The 14,879-nt window shown below is 35.8% G+C and overlaps 1 protein-coding gene across 2 annotated transcripts in view; it reads right to left on the bottom strand.

Annotated features, from left to right (window-relative positions):
- The window catches only part of LOC120526090 (adhesion G protein-coupled receptor F5-like), a 97,947-nt gene that overhangs the window by 28,572 nt on the left and 54,496 nt on the right, over positions 1-14,879 (bottom strand). For both annotated transcript variants that reach the window (XM_039748987.1, XM_039748986.1), the window contains 6 exons: positions 12,794-12,975; positions 10,428-10,616; positions 3,290-4,609; positions 3,166-3,207; positions 2,311-2,346; positions 2,122-2,204 (listed from right to left, as the gene is read on the bottom strand). In XM_039748987.1, coding sequence (XP_039604921.1) covers positions 2,136-2,204; positions 2,311-2,346; positions 3,166-3,207; positions 3,290-4,609; positions 10,428-10,616; positions 12,794-12,975 — 1,838 coding nt within the window. In that variant the 3' untranslated portion in view covers positions 2,122-2,135. The remainder of the gene's footprint in view (positions 1-2,121; positions 2,205-2,310; positions 2,347-3,165; positions 3,208-3,289; positions 4,610-10,427; positions 10,617-12,793; positions 12,976-14,879) is intronic.

Below are 14,879 nucleotides of genomic sequence, written 5' to 3'. Positions count from 1 at the left end.
CAAATTATACGGGTGACTACCCCAAACCTTGCTTTGTCTCATCATGGCTTTTGTGACAATATATATATGTGTGTATATGCATATATATGTATATATATGTGTGTGTGTGTGTCTGTGTGTATATATGTGTATATATATGTGTATATATGTATGTGTATATATATATATATGTATATATGTATCTATATACAGTATATGTGTATGTGTGTATATATATATGTTTATATGTGTGTGTATGTATATATATATGCCAGCAACACTCATGACAATGACAACACAATTACATTGTCAATCATGTTACGTTATTATTAAAATGTTTCCTTTTCTTTTTCATTACTTCTTTAACACAATACTTCTCTGTTGCGAAGCGCGGGTTTTTTGCTAGTGTTAGCTAAGACCCGGCACTTAAAAGTTTCTCTCACAGTTTCGCTGAGTTTTTGCCAAACACCACCCTGACCATTTAATCTTCATCTGCATAAGCACAGCCCTTCACCCGTGAATATTTAGCGGCAGTGTTTCTATTGGATTGCTGCTGATAGACGGCCTTATATGGGCAGGCACTCAATTACGTGGGAGGTGTGACGATGAGGGACACAACTCTGGCTCCCACGGCCATCGAGCTGCAGTCTATTACAGTATATGTACGAAAATAGGTTCCAGTTATGACCATTACGCGTAGAATTTCGAAATGAAACCTGTCCAACTTTTGTAAGTCAGCTGTAAGGAATGATCCTGCCAAATTTCAGCCTTCTACCTACACGGGAAGTTGGAGAATTAGTGATGAGTGAGTGAGTCAGTGAGTGAGTGAGGGCTTTGCCTTTTATTAGTATATATATATGCATATCTATATATAAACCACTAATATATATATGTATGCATATGTATATATATATATATATATATATATATATAAATAAAATATATGCATATCTATATATAAACCACTAATATATATATATATATATATATATATATATATATATATATATATATATATATATATATATATATACCACTAATATATAAAAGAATTTTCTACATCAGCTGCCTCCACCTGCAGATACATTTAGAAATTGATTCTTAATTATTATTGTCTCCATGGATACTTTTAGATGGATTAACTTAAAATCTGAAACAATGCAGTGCTCGGCACTGTAACTCCTTAAGAGAAATTGGGGCATCCAGGAAGGAGGCCTCCTGTTTTAATATGCTAGGGATATCAAGGTTAGATAAAAACAATTTCTGCATGGGTTGAAACTTTATCTGAGTTAAATGATTTATAATAATAGGGCCAAAATTCAGAGTTTATTTGTTTGGGGCATGATGTTACATTTTTTTTAATTAAAAGAATTGTAGCAAATGACTCCAATTTCTGAAAACGTAATGCCAGATATATCCAAGATCTGTTGATGCTGAACACATTTTTGTTCTAGTCTAGTCTTAGTCTTGATTCCTCAGTAAAAAGTTCAATCTATTTTTAAATACTGAGATTTATAAATCAAGACTATGTCATGCACTAGTGGGTGTGATTGTTCCAAAGCTGCCAATTTACATTCAAATGCAGAAATATTTTTACATTTTGTTTGTTTAACATTAGAGGCAAAAAAAATTGTGTTATTTGTTTAACAAATGCCTTGATTGCCTTCTATATAACTGAGTGGTCTGAAACAGAATCTTTGTTTATTAAAATGAATTCTTCTTGATTTGTTTTAAACTGGAAATAAAAATGGTAATTTGTTAAAAATGTTGCATTGAATCTATATTTTACAGCTAGTAGAGGAATCAGTGAAAGTTGTGATCTGACAGAGCAGTGCTGACATTACCAGTTAGAAGATTGCTGTCTTAGATGTGAACAGAAACAGAAACGGCTTTGGCCTTTGAAAATGGCATATGAAACAATATGTACTATTACAGTATATATAATACATAAAAGGGACTCAAACCTGAAATGTCATTGTGCCCAACATGGCCGGCAGGTCAGAGGACAATAAAATGAAGGAGAGACAGATAGTTTTTGAATGCTACCGTTCATTTCTCTCTGTCTCCCTTTCTCTCTCCACATATTAACAATATACTGTACAGTATACATATAAACCTATGAATACAAAAATAAAAGCAAACCTGTTCAATTGAGGTCACTTATCCGAAAAAGACGAGGTTGCTTTTAAATTAGTTGTACTTTCCGATGTTGTTGTCTGAGCATACTGATTCATGAAGAAAAGAAAGAAAGAATGTCATGTATTGAGTATATATCAGCCATAAACTATTCAGAATTTTTGCTTAACATGTAAAAAAATCTGTGGAACTTACCATAGAGTTCACAAGTTTTAGCAAGGTTTCTCTAACCTAAGATTAGGTAAAAGAAAACAAAAGGTACAACAGGATTAAGTGGCAAAATCAAATTGCATGCCGGTAGACTTAGATGAGGAACCTAAGGGAGCGATACATCATGTCTTATTGAGAAGTACCCTGAAAACAGAAGTAGGGGCAGTAAAGGAAGACTGGTGGAAGGCTAGATCAACTCATTCAGGTATGTAACACATAATATGGCCCCTGAAAGGATACAGGAGACCAGGCTGCGCAAGTGACACAACACTGACACTGGAGGCATGACCCCTTTAGGAACAAGCAGGGCTCAAGCTGGTAGAATGAGTTCCACTCAGACGCCTGTAAAGCTCTGCTCTTCAAAAGAATTCTGGACTATCATTAGGATGTAAACCCAGGAGTTTAAAGTACATCCATGTGCAGAGGGTAATTGAGTTTGGTGGAGAAGAGTGGCAAAATCTGGTGGGAAGGAAGATAGGCCAGGAACTGCTTAGAAATATGCAACCAGAAGGGAGTTGAGAGGGGGGCTGCTTTGTAATACATGAAGATCTCACAACAGTGAAACATCCCTTTTTGGTAAGGTTTCATTAGACTTAGTTTTCCACAGTTGCATTGAACTGTATGTTTATTCCTCACCATTTTTAACGTGTACACTTTTTTTTGACATCATTGTGAGTATGGAGAGATGTTGGGGGCATTCTTTAGTTATAAGTATTTTGAGTTTTTGTAGCACAATAAGTTACTATAATTTGGTCCAACTAGCACACTGCATCCTCTGGAAGAACAGAAGACCACCACTAACTAGAAAGTTAAGCACTATTTTCAACATGGAGTACATACCTTTTTTTCTGTACAAATTCCGCACAGGAGAATAAATAGCCCCTTGAAAACAGAAACATTACAAATGTTCAGAAAGCGTCAATTTCACATTTAAAACAATACATGTTTATGTTATTTTACTCACCTGCAGTGAATTTAAAATGGTGAATGCATAATTGGCAATTTTATACTCAATGTTGCTGCTAATATCATATGCCATGGTGAAGAATCCCAAACCCCATGTCAACCCAAACGTGGGAGTCAGTATGATGATCGCTTTAAGAATACCTTTTATGGTTTCTTTATCATTTGATTTGGTACTGTCCGAAACAGCAGGCCTCAGTATTTTTGCAATAACCACAAATAAGGAAAAGATGTTAATAATGACAATGGATCCAGCAGGAATGGCAAATGTGAAGATGGACCCAGTAAGGTCATCTTTATATTTTAGCCAGCAGATATCTGTTCTGTAGTATTGATTATTATACATCCCATATGAAACAGCAACAATTGTTACAGGTGCACCATAACCCAAGAGAAAGGAAATGGCCATGTAGATCTTCTTTCTTAGTTGATGAAAAAGGAAAATGATTTGATGGAGAAGCATCATGCTTTGGCAAAGCATCCAAAAAAACATGGATAAATAGGCAAAATGCTGTACTAGGGTGAGAGCCAGACACAAAGCATTTGTGATCTTATCATGGAATGTGGCCGCTACAAAACAACAGTCGCCAATTAGCAAAGAGAATGCAATGTTAACCAGGGCGGTGTGCCGGAAATGAGAGATGTTCGATTTAACAACTGAACTCCAGACCAAACTCTCAATGGCAAGACAGACTATGAGGGAGCAAATCGAAATGCCCAATCCAACGTAGGTTATTTCATTAAGGAAGGGCAGGTCGACCGGCTCTCCTGACATAAGCACTGAAAAGGAGGTTGTGTGACTACAAGAGCAGTTTACTGTAGTTGATGATGATGTTATGATCTGGCATCCTTCAGTTGACCAACCTTCAGTAATGAAATCCCAAAATACGCAGACTAATTTGTTCTTTCTTCTATATTTGTTTTTCAGAAGAAATCTCATGTCAATTGTTTTCACTTCTGATGCATTTAAAATTGTAGTTGTTTGCACCACACTGTTGACATTAACATTGCTATTGTTAATGGGGAGAAATGAACCCATTGTGTTATATTTTATAGTAATAACTTGAGCATTTGTTGGCTGTATTGAGACTGTCACATTGACTTCATCAAATGTTAAATTGACCGGATTTACTTTCACGCGATATCCTTTCAAATCGATATTTGGGAAAGAGGAGGTAATAGTATCATTTTCCAAGTATATCATTTTTGTAAATGTTTCCAGAGACTGCAAAAGTGTTACTGATTGATTTGAATCCTGCGTAGATTTCCAGGAGCCTGTAAGGTTTGTATTTAAAATATTGCTTGTTGAATTTATGAACAACTGAAAGAGAGAGAAATAAAAAAAAATGTATCATATGTAGCACTAAACTGGATATAAAACATGTATTTTACTAAGTGAGCTAATTTTACTTAGTAATAGTTTACTAATAAAGTAATAACTAATAAACTTTAGTAACAGTTTGCTTACTAATTTTACTTTACTAAGCTAACACATACATAAAGAAAAGCAAAACAAAGAACACAACATCCATCGGGGTAGAGCCTATTGCAGCTTCATTGAGCATATGGGCTCCTAAACTGAGTACAGACACAGGGTACTCACACATAATGGGTACTGTAATTCAAGAAGAATAACATACTATAGCGTACAACATATGCATACATAATACAGCTTAACACATAATATAATAGAACTTAATCTCAACAATTAATATTAACAAAACATGGCAACATGAAATCCTGATTAAATCAATAATTATCATGTGGCCACAAGGCAATGGAGGAAACAAAAACAGCAGATAACAACCTGACTAGGAAAATTAATCTCTAGGGGCTCCAGAAAGTAATAACAGTTCTTATGACTTTGCCACATAAAACAGAGTATTGCTTACTTAATTAAAAGGGCAGATATGCCATTCAGTTTGTAGTGATCACAGAAAACACGCTCTAAATCATGACTTCTGAATCCTGGTCACATTGTTTCTGGTCACAGCACTATACATCCCCATATATTAGTAAAAGGGAACTCACTTTGATTTCTTCCTTTTTTGTGACTCATTTTAGTTCATTGATTTTTTAAAATTCTGAACCCTTCTCTCCTCTTTTGCTTAGTATGCCACCAGTTCATCTTTGGTCATACATAACATGGTAGACAACTGTAGAGCAGTGACCTTAACTTTATGTGTGCCAGTGTAGTGAAGCTACTGAGGCACTGACCTGGTCACAAGCCTGCCAGTTCAGTTCGTATCTCTGATGGTTTCTTAACATGGCTATGCTCTAATCAAAAGGAAATATGCAAACCATGGTGCAGTATCCCAATGTTGTATTTCACCTTGGATCAGGGCACCATCCAGACATGCAAATGATAATAATGTGGTCAATATAGTCACCTTTCCGCATATTTGCTCTTCTTTGGGGTGTAAGAGAACAGTGAGAAAATGCAAATGCCACACTGACAGCACATCACATAGAAAATTAAGTATTGGGCAAATACTCGGAAGGCAGAAACACTTCTGTAAACAGTAGGGGGCGCTCCAGCTTTCCAAATACCCAACACAACAGGCACAGACACAAGTGAAAAGGGCAAAGATTCATTTATTATGGGAAACTCTACCCCATAACACAGCCACAAGCATACACAACCACAATTAGACAACACTTTATCTTCTCTTTGTTGCTGCCTCCTCACGAGCTTTGTCCACCTCTTCCCGACTCTAGCTCATCTCTGTGTGGCAGGCAGCTCCTTTTATGTTGACCACCCCGGAAGTGCTTCCGCTCTCCTGCCCACATGGTCTGTGAGGCAGAAACACCATGCCATAGGGCTCCTCAATCCTTGCAGCACCCCCTGGCGGCATCCATGGTACCCAACAGGGTGGAAGTAAAGAACTCCAAGTCCCCTGATGTTCTGTGGGAATCCGAAGCACTGCTGCAGCCCAGAGGAGCTTTCATCTAGTGTTCTACAGGAAGCAGTGCCATAAAGAAGCTGCCTACCCCCATCCTTCCATTTCATGGGCGTTTCAGCTGGGTTCGGCTGCCGGCCATCCCTTACTCTGCCAATACTGCTTTTAATATAATATAAATGTTTCTATGTGTAATATATATGGGATGGAGAACAACAAAGTAACTCCATGCACTTCAAGGTGCCCTGTCATGATTTATAAAGCAGCAGACAGATTTTGCTTCATTTTTTAAGTTCTGTTATCCGTGTGCTTTCTGGAGAGAAAACATTCCATATCAATTGGAAAAGTATATTTGGACTGTGGAGCTTGTGTATCCCCTTGTAGTTTACATGAGGGGCATTTGTGGGACAATATCCCTGATAAAAACTAAATTCAGCAATTGTGAGCAATGCAGCAAAGCCATGAAGCTCTGCGATCTGTACCAAAGAGGTCCTAATAAGTTGACGAGGTGATCATCACAGTATATGGCTGTGTCATGAAGGTCATGCCAGTGTGTACTCCATGATTTCCTGACTCGTTTTTCCATGTATGTTATGTTATGGCAGCAGTGCTTGATTAACCATATAAGCAAAGTAAGCACATGTTTAGGGCATCATGAGTAAAGGGGGCACCACTAAAAATTTTTATGGCTGAATTTATCACATAAATTTGTAAATTAATGAAATTTACAGCCATTTTCAAAATTTAATGAAAAATGAATAATGCCTCCCTGTACCTCCCTATGCCGTCCGTCACTGTTCGTAGGTTGTGCCTTATACAGTGCATTCTGCATACTGGTGCCATCTACGATCGGGAATTCCCATTTCACGGTGATTCCCTTAAACGCCATGTTGGCAGATGTGTTACATAAGATTGATTATGAAGATCTAATCAAAGAGTTTGCAAGGAGAAAAAGTAGGAGAAAATTATTAAGATAAAAATGAAGCATACAAAAATAAATATTGTTTTCCTTGTTACTATAAGTATGTTTTGTTTAATTTCGAATTTTCGATAATAAAATAAAATTTTATTTTCTAGTTTGTTATTGTTTTAATATTTTGAATTACTAGTGTAAGGGGCACCAAAATAATCCGCCCTGTATGGCAGGTAGAGTTGTCAAGTGACTACAACTCTGAGCTTTAAAATGAGCAAGCAATATATTTGTAATGTAATGTATATTTGTATGTAACAGCTCTACCTTACCTCATCATTTTGGGTTTGTGTACACTATAGAAAAAGTACTACAGTATATGTTTGCTTATACAGTATTAGTGAGTTAATGGGTAAATGTGTCTCTGTTGTATAATCCATGCTTTCAAGGACTACATTAAAACCACAAGCATTGAGGCACAACAACTGAAATGAAGAGAACATACAAATAAATTAATAAGTAAGAAATATGACTATTTCAACAATGTACAATCTGGACAGCTCCAGAGTCTGGACATACAGCACTTACAAATGACAGTGAGCTTAAAGTTCAACACCCGGAAGTGCTGCCAGAGGTTAATCATGGGACACCTGGAGCACTTCCGGATGCACTATGGCAGTTTAAGGAGGCAGAGTCGCCTCACTCCATTCAGAAGAAAGAGTCGGAAGGCAGAAGACGAGGTTGCGAGTGAGGAGTGGAGGTGGCAGAAGAAAGGATTAAGTGGAGTAGGATATTGGAGCACGGTATTGTGTGCAGGACAGTTTAATTAAATAAAAGTGTGTGTTCTGGATATTCTGGGTCTGTGTGTCTATCTGTAGCCGGGCTATCTTTTACACTAGTTTACGGAACATAGACTCAAAGATAAAATTGTATTAATGTATTAAATTTCCCAAAGGCATATCACATCAAAACACTTGTTTCTGCCATAAATCACCTATTGTAGGTTAAATATGCAGGAAGTCATTAGAGGAGATCATCTGGTACCATAGATCAGTGTTCCTTTTGGTGTATTATACTTTAAATGAGGAGAAGTAAATAAATTCTGATCCAGAATCCTGAACTACATTTTTTTATATACTAAGCAAAATGCCCATTTAGTAAAATGGGCACAATGGTACAATGGTAAGTCTGTCTGTTCTGATCATGTCTTGCATTTAGGCTAGCCCTGAAGTTATTCTTTCTTTTTGCTTCGTGTTGTGTTTGTTCATTGGACATTCCATCCTTCTTGTGGATCCCAGACGGCATTATGCCCAGCCATTTTATCACTTTTATATACTTGCTGAAATCTATCTAATCAATGCCGGCCTCAGAGTAAATGTTTGCAGGGCACCATTCAATGCATATGTCTCTGTTATATGCCATTTGGTATGGGATTGGCAAAAGCAGTGTTAATGTTTGTGATGAGTAATCAAATGGAATGACAAATGCAAAACATTTTATTACTAAAAAATGTTTATGATACACAGTAGCGTAGTCAGAAATTTGTTGGTGGGTGGGCATATATTAAACTAGGTGGGCGAATAAAATTTCACCCAGATAAAATGGTTTATAGAACTTGAACATCAGCAGCCAAACCAAGGCAAACTGAAAATTGATTGGGTTGGAGGAGGATCTGAGTGCCCACCCACACTCAACTGTGGCTACGCTACTGGTAAGGTACCATCGTTTGAAATGACAGAGACACAGCAACCGGCCGGACACACATGCAGACATACAGACACTTATCCTTTTATTAAGTTGGATATGTATTGGGAGATCTCGGCAAGAGAAACTAAAGAAAAATAATGTTATTTATTATTATAAATACATATAATTTATTATTTGTAATAAAATGCTTTTATTTATCTTGAATACCATCCACCATAGTTTACCTGTCCATATTTAAACATATTTGGTACCTTTTGCCCTACATGTACCTCTAGTACAGGGGTTCTCAAACTCGGTCCTGGGGACCCACTGTGGCTGCAGGTTTTTGTTCCCACCAGCCTCTGTTTTAATTGGACATCCTGTGCTAATTAAGTGAACTGTTGTTTCCCAGATTCCCTGTTTTGGGAACAATATACAAATTAGAAAACTAAGTTTGTTAAAAAAAAAAAGTTTTAAAATGTACTAAGCAGTTATATGTATTTTTTCTTTTTAACTTATTTTCATCTTGATTGTCATTCTACTTTTCTGTGTGTTCTAATTGTTTAATGAATCCGTTATTAACTACTTTGTGGGGCTGACGCTAAAGTAGTTTCAGCCTTTCACGATTGAGTGTTGTTTGCTTGGGTTTCTGCTGTGCTTATTTTTAATTGTCGTTATTAAGATTCAATGAAGGGCAAACTGCACAGAGAAAGGGCGAAATGTAATAAAAAGCGAGTCAAGCATTTAAATCCATAGCAAAAACAGAAATATTTCTAAGTTTCTTATAAATGTAAAAATCATGCTGCTGTGCTTTTCTGAACGTAGAATAAAAATAAATAATACCAGCTAATTAAATGAGATCAGTGCTATAAGGTGTTGTCACTGATTAGGAATCTGGTTGGAACAAAACCTGAAGCCATAGTGGGCCCCGGACCGAGTTTGAGAACCCCTGCTCTAGCACCTTTCCTCAGTATCCTTGTGTGTCTCTACATCTCTTGACCGGTGCTCCCTCTGCCGAGCGTGTTCCCATTAAGTCGACGTCTCAGACTCTGTCATTTCAAAGTGCCTTGCTTGCTTACTGTCTGCTTTTATACTTCCCCTCTTGGATGGTGACTGTCAGTGTGCCTCCTACTCCTTTACTCATCCTTGTCTGTCTCACATTCACACTTTGTCTTTCTAATTGTGTTCCCAGAGCCAAACTGGACAAGAACACAAAAGCCATATTGAGTAATCACATTGCTTGGAGGAACCGGATGCACACACAGACCTGAGCATTTTCTTATCAAGTACATAATGAGCATCGTACTGGACGTGTTATTAATCAGCAGAACTGTGTAATTGATAATTGCAAAAGAAACAACACTTTCTCAGTTCAATAGCCAATTGCTAACTAAAAAAGAAAGAATCACCCTACAAAAAATAAATACAAAGTTGGGAAGAATTACCACATGTTCACACACAATTTAGACTGGTGTAATGTTAAGTTACTGAGTTAAGACTGGTATAAGGTTTTAAATTGTCATTAAAAATATAAAATCATATACCAATAAAACCAAACACTTTGAAAACAAGCAATACAGAATGTCAAATATCAACTCTTTCTCTACATTCATGTGTTTCAGTTACAGAGAAAAGTCACTAACCTTAAAAACGCCAGAACCAAATGAAGCATTAGCATTTTGTGCAGTAGTAGTTAAGGTTTCCAGGAATTTAACAGATGCAGAAATGTCTGCTGCGGAATTGATTGAAGAAGTAGTCATGGTAACGTTAGTAAATTTTTGCAGTAATTGTCCAGCCATTTGTTCAGGGTTTCCAATACCTTTTTTAAAATCCTACAAATGAATGAATAGAACAAAAACAATGTTTCTAAAAGTAAAACAAACAATCCAAGTAATGCAAATAAGCTTGGTTGTGTTGTAAACATAATTACTTTAAACAATATTACTTTTTATATGACACTACAAATTATTCAAATAACATATTTTACATGCAAACAATATTAAGTTATAACTTTTTATTTTAAAAGTCTGCTAAAAATGCAATCAGCTAAAGTTTAAGATCTTCCTGTAGTTGACATGAAATTCAGAGAATACATGGAAACATTTGAATATATTTCCTTCAGGACTGCATCAAGAACTTACTGTGGATTATTCTGTTTCCTATGTTTCCAATATGTAAAGATTTTAAATAACTTTCAGATGTTGTTTGCTAGGCAAATGACTTGTTTGAATTCTTTTGGTAATTTACAGTAACTTTATATATTAAACCTAATAATTGACAGAAGATTACACATATTGGTTCCTTTATAGCTGTCTTGTGTTCATGTGAACATCCTGGTTTATTTATCAATTGTTTAGAACATTAGAACAATTGTGGCAAGAAAGGCCATTCAGCCCAACAAGCTTGTCCATCCTGTACACCTAGATTGCCCAAAATAATGTGATATTAATGTCCTGTTCTCTGCCACACTACAGTACTTGGTAATTTATTTCATGTGTTTATGGTTCTGTTCGTAAAGATAAACTTTCTAACATTTTTGCAAACTCTGCCCTTAACAAGTTTCCAACCTTGGCCATTGGGGTTTTTTTGTTGCAGAATTTATTTTAAAATACAACAAGGATCTATTCTACTAATCCCTTTCACAATTGTAAACACATTGATCATGCCACCTCTTAAACTGTATTTGTTTAAAAGTTTACTTAGTAATTGTTAATTGAAAAGTACAAAATACACTAATACTGGAACTGTTTGCATTGGACACTGTCTTACAAAAGCTTTTTGATATACTCCAATAAGCAGTTAGCTATACAAATTAAAAAAAACTGCATATGTATTCAGGCTGGGAATGAAAGGAAATGGACAAGATGTCAGGAAAAATATTGGAAATTCTTTCTGTTTTTTTCTTTTCATTTAATTTTATTACTTTTTTTGTTTAATTTGAATTAAGTGAAAAAAAAACTTTTAAAAAGTCTGTATTCGGCCATTTTCCTGGTGATTTTCGAAGATTTAAAGGGGATTCACTACTGTGGTGAACCATTCAATGGCACCGTTGCACAGTTTCAGACTCCAGGGACATGGAGCAGTAACTGAATGACTGCTGGTTTATTCCAGATGTGCTAACAGCTATTTACAGTAATGTCTTACAAATATATACAGTTCAATGCCAGAACATTAATAAAAGCAAAAAAAAAAAATAATAATAAGCGGAGTTGCTATATACAATTATTACAGTGACACCAAAGCAAAAAATAATGAGTCAAAATCCAACAAAAATGTTTTCTTCCTCCTCCTCCTCCTCCTTCTTCAACAGGCAGTTCATGAAGGATGGACAGAAAAACAAAAACAAAACAAAAAGTGGAAAACTATGCACAAAGACAATAATGAAAAAATGAGCACCCACTAACACAGATTACTTCCACCTGAAAATATATACAAACTGGAAGTAAACTGTCCTCACTGTTATATACAAGTTTAAATGCTCTTCTCTCTCCTTCACTAACATAGCAGTGAAGAAGTTCTCTCCAGTCTGAAGACGATTCCTGGTGCTCTGGACTTCAGGTTTATACTGCTAGCCCTTTTGCCTAGCTAATTATTATTTACACTTTCCGGGTTCCCCAATAGCAAGTGACATCAAGTCACACACGCCATGTCCTCCTCTGATCAGGTGCAGTGTCACTTTCTCAAACCTTCACCTTTGCAATATTGCCCTACCACCGCATTCTCCCTAACTGGAGTGCAAAAATAATAAGTAAGTAACTTTTGCTTCTATATCTATTTAAGCTAACTATACAAGCTATAAATAGCTTTACTAATCACCACTTTTAAATTGTCTGCTTACTTGGCATATCACAACTACATATACGAGTACACAAGTATGTTATATATTCCTGATATTGTTTGCTTTCAAAAGAAATACCTAAACAAATACCAAAAGAAGTAATGATTTATTACATAAATTATTATGTTACTTGTAGTCTTATGAAAATATAACATGGAATGAGTGACTAACCAGAACAGTATCAAGGATATTTTGTAATTCTTGGTTGACACAATTATCTACAACTTTCCAATTTCCATTTGCACAATTGCATGTTTTTTGTCCCACTTTTCCAGTATCGCAAGACACAACTGTATTTGTATTGTCCTTCCCTTCAGGGCATGGGGGGCTCACTGGACATTTTTTATCACTTTCTGAAAATTAAAAAGGAATAACATAGTTAATACATGAACATTTATTTACAGTAAAGCCTTTGAATATTTTGCTTTAATGTCTCTTACTAAAATGGTAATGCTTCCATGAATTTTCACCATTTGTATTTACTGTATCTATACTATGCTATATATACACCCATACAGTATAATCGATTATATTTTTGTTTAAAATTTGTAATGAATTTGGACCAATTTGCAGAGATTTGTTTTCACTTGAACTTTAAAGAATTTTTTTGTGTTTGTCAGTGTAAAAAAGTTAAAGCCATCGTGAGTCCATGTTATATAACAAGAAAATGTGGAAACGTCCAAGGGGGTCAATATTTTCATAGGCACTGTACATAAACTGAAAATTTATTTTTCCACATTTTGTAAGTGAAGTGCTACCAAGATATAAAAACTGCAAAACTTGGAAACTTGTAAGTCCCCAACTCTCTCTAGAAAAAACTGCGGATAAAATTGTCTGTAAAATACAATCCCCAATTCATCCAAAATCCTGCCTTTAACTATTTGAAATTATTAAGCACAAGAACATAACAAGTTGACAAATGGGAGGAGATCATTTAGTCCATCAAGCCTTCTTGTATAGCTAATAGCTAAGTTCTCTCAGCTTATCGTACAGATTTTTTAAAGATCATCAAGCAATTATGAAGATAGCTGTGCCCATGTATGTATTTTACCATTTTGTCATTTTTCCTTTTTTAAATAGATGTTTTGGTTGCAGCATATCAGTTAGGATTAGATTTCACGAATGACAGCCATAGTAATGTTTCTAGGGTGACATGGGTGACTCTCAAGGCTACAGTGTTTGATTAGTGTGATAGTAGATGTTATCAAGTAAAAGAAATAAGCATTCGCAGGGATTCCGTTAAAAACCTGGCCATGGAGCAGCTACTACAAAGCATTTGAGGTGTTCTAACAAGCCATTGATTTTTTTTAAAAGATATAACCAACATCAAGTTGGAAATTTGTAAGCAAATGTATGAGAAATATAATTTTCAGAATCTCTTTGATTAAGATAGGAAGTATGGTGGCACAGTAGAGCAGACACTTCTAACACTTTCCACTTAACATTTATGTAGCTGTGGGTCTGAATCTGCACCTCTCACATTCACTTCTTTTGTGAATTGATTTTATTTCTGCATCCCAAATAAGTTAAGGGGTGTCAATAAATGTGCTTCTTATGATGAGTATGACCCATTGGGTTGGTATGATAATGAACCATAGTCTAACAATACGTTATAAATGCAAATAACTTAATTAGCATTGTACTGTACTGTATTAGAACTATAACAACAGACCATAGTTTATATAAAAGATCCAGACAAAAACGTGTAAATGCATTGTAAGTGCCACTCAGAATGGACTAGCATCCCGACCAGGGGCCTCGTGTATAAACTCACTCACTTCAAGATGTATAAAAACTAAATTTGGTGTAAAGCCACATACATTTTCACGGCAGGGTCTCCCTTGCGTACGCATGTTTCTGCTCAGTTTTACAAACTGGCAGCACCCAGTGTCAAAGTAGTGCTGCTGTTTCTGTGGTCTGCTTTTCTTTTTTAGATTCACATCTATGATGCGGGTTTTATCAAATACACCGAAATTAATATTAATGAATATCATTTACAAATTTAATTCACTTGATTGTAATCATTCTGTAAAAATATAATTGTGCATGAAATGGCCAAACTATTCCAACTACCATAGCTGCTTTAGCGTTGTCAGAAAATATTGCAAATGGAAGAATTAGAAGAGAGTGCATATTTATAGATGATGATGTCTGGCTTCTAAGTCGATTTCGATTTCCAAGAGTTATCCTCTTGGAGTTGTGTGCTGAACTGGCACTGGCTTTACAAAGTCAGACTTTGAGGAATTGTGCTCTACCT

This window comes from Polypterus senegalus, chromosome 3 (assembly GCF_016835505.1).
Source record: "Polypterus senegalus isolate Bchr_013 chromosome 3, ASM1683550v1, whole genome shotgun sequence".
Taxonomy (NCBI): Eukaryota; Metazoa; Chordata; class Cladistia; order Polypteriformes; family Polypteridae; genus Polypterus; species Polypterus senegalus.
Note: the sequence above shows the minus strand (reverse complement) of the source record. Positions and strands in the feature narration are given on the sequence as shown.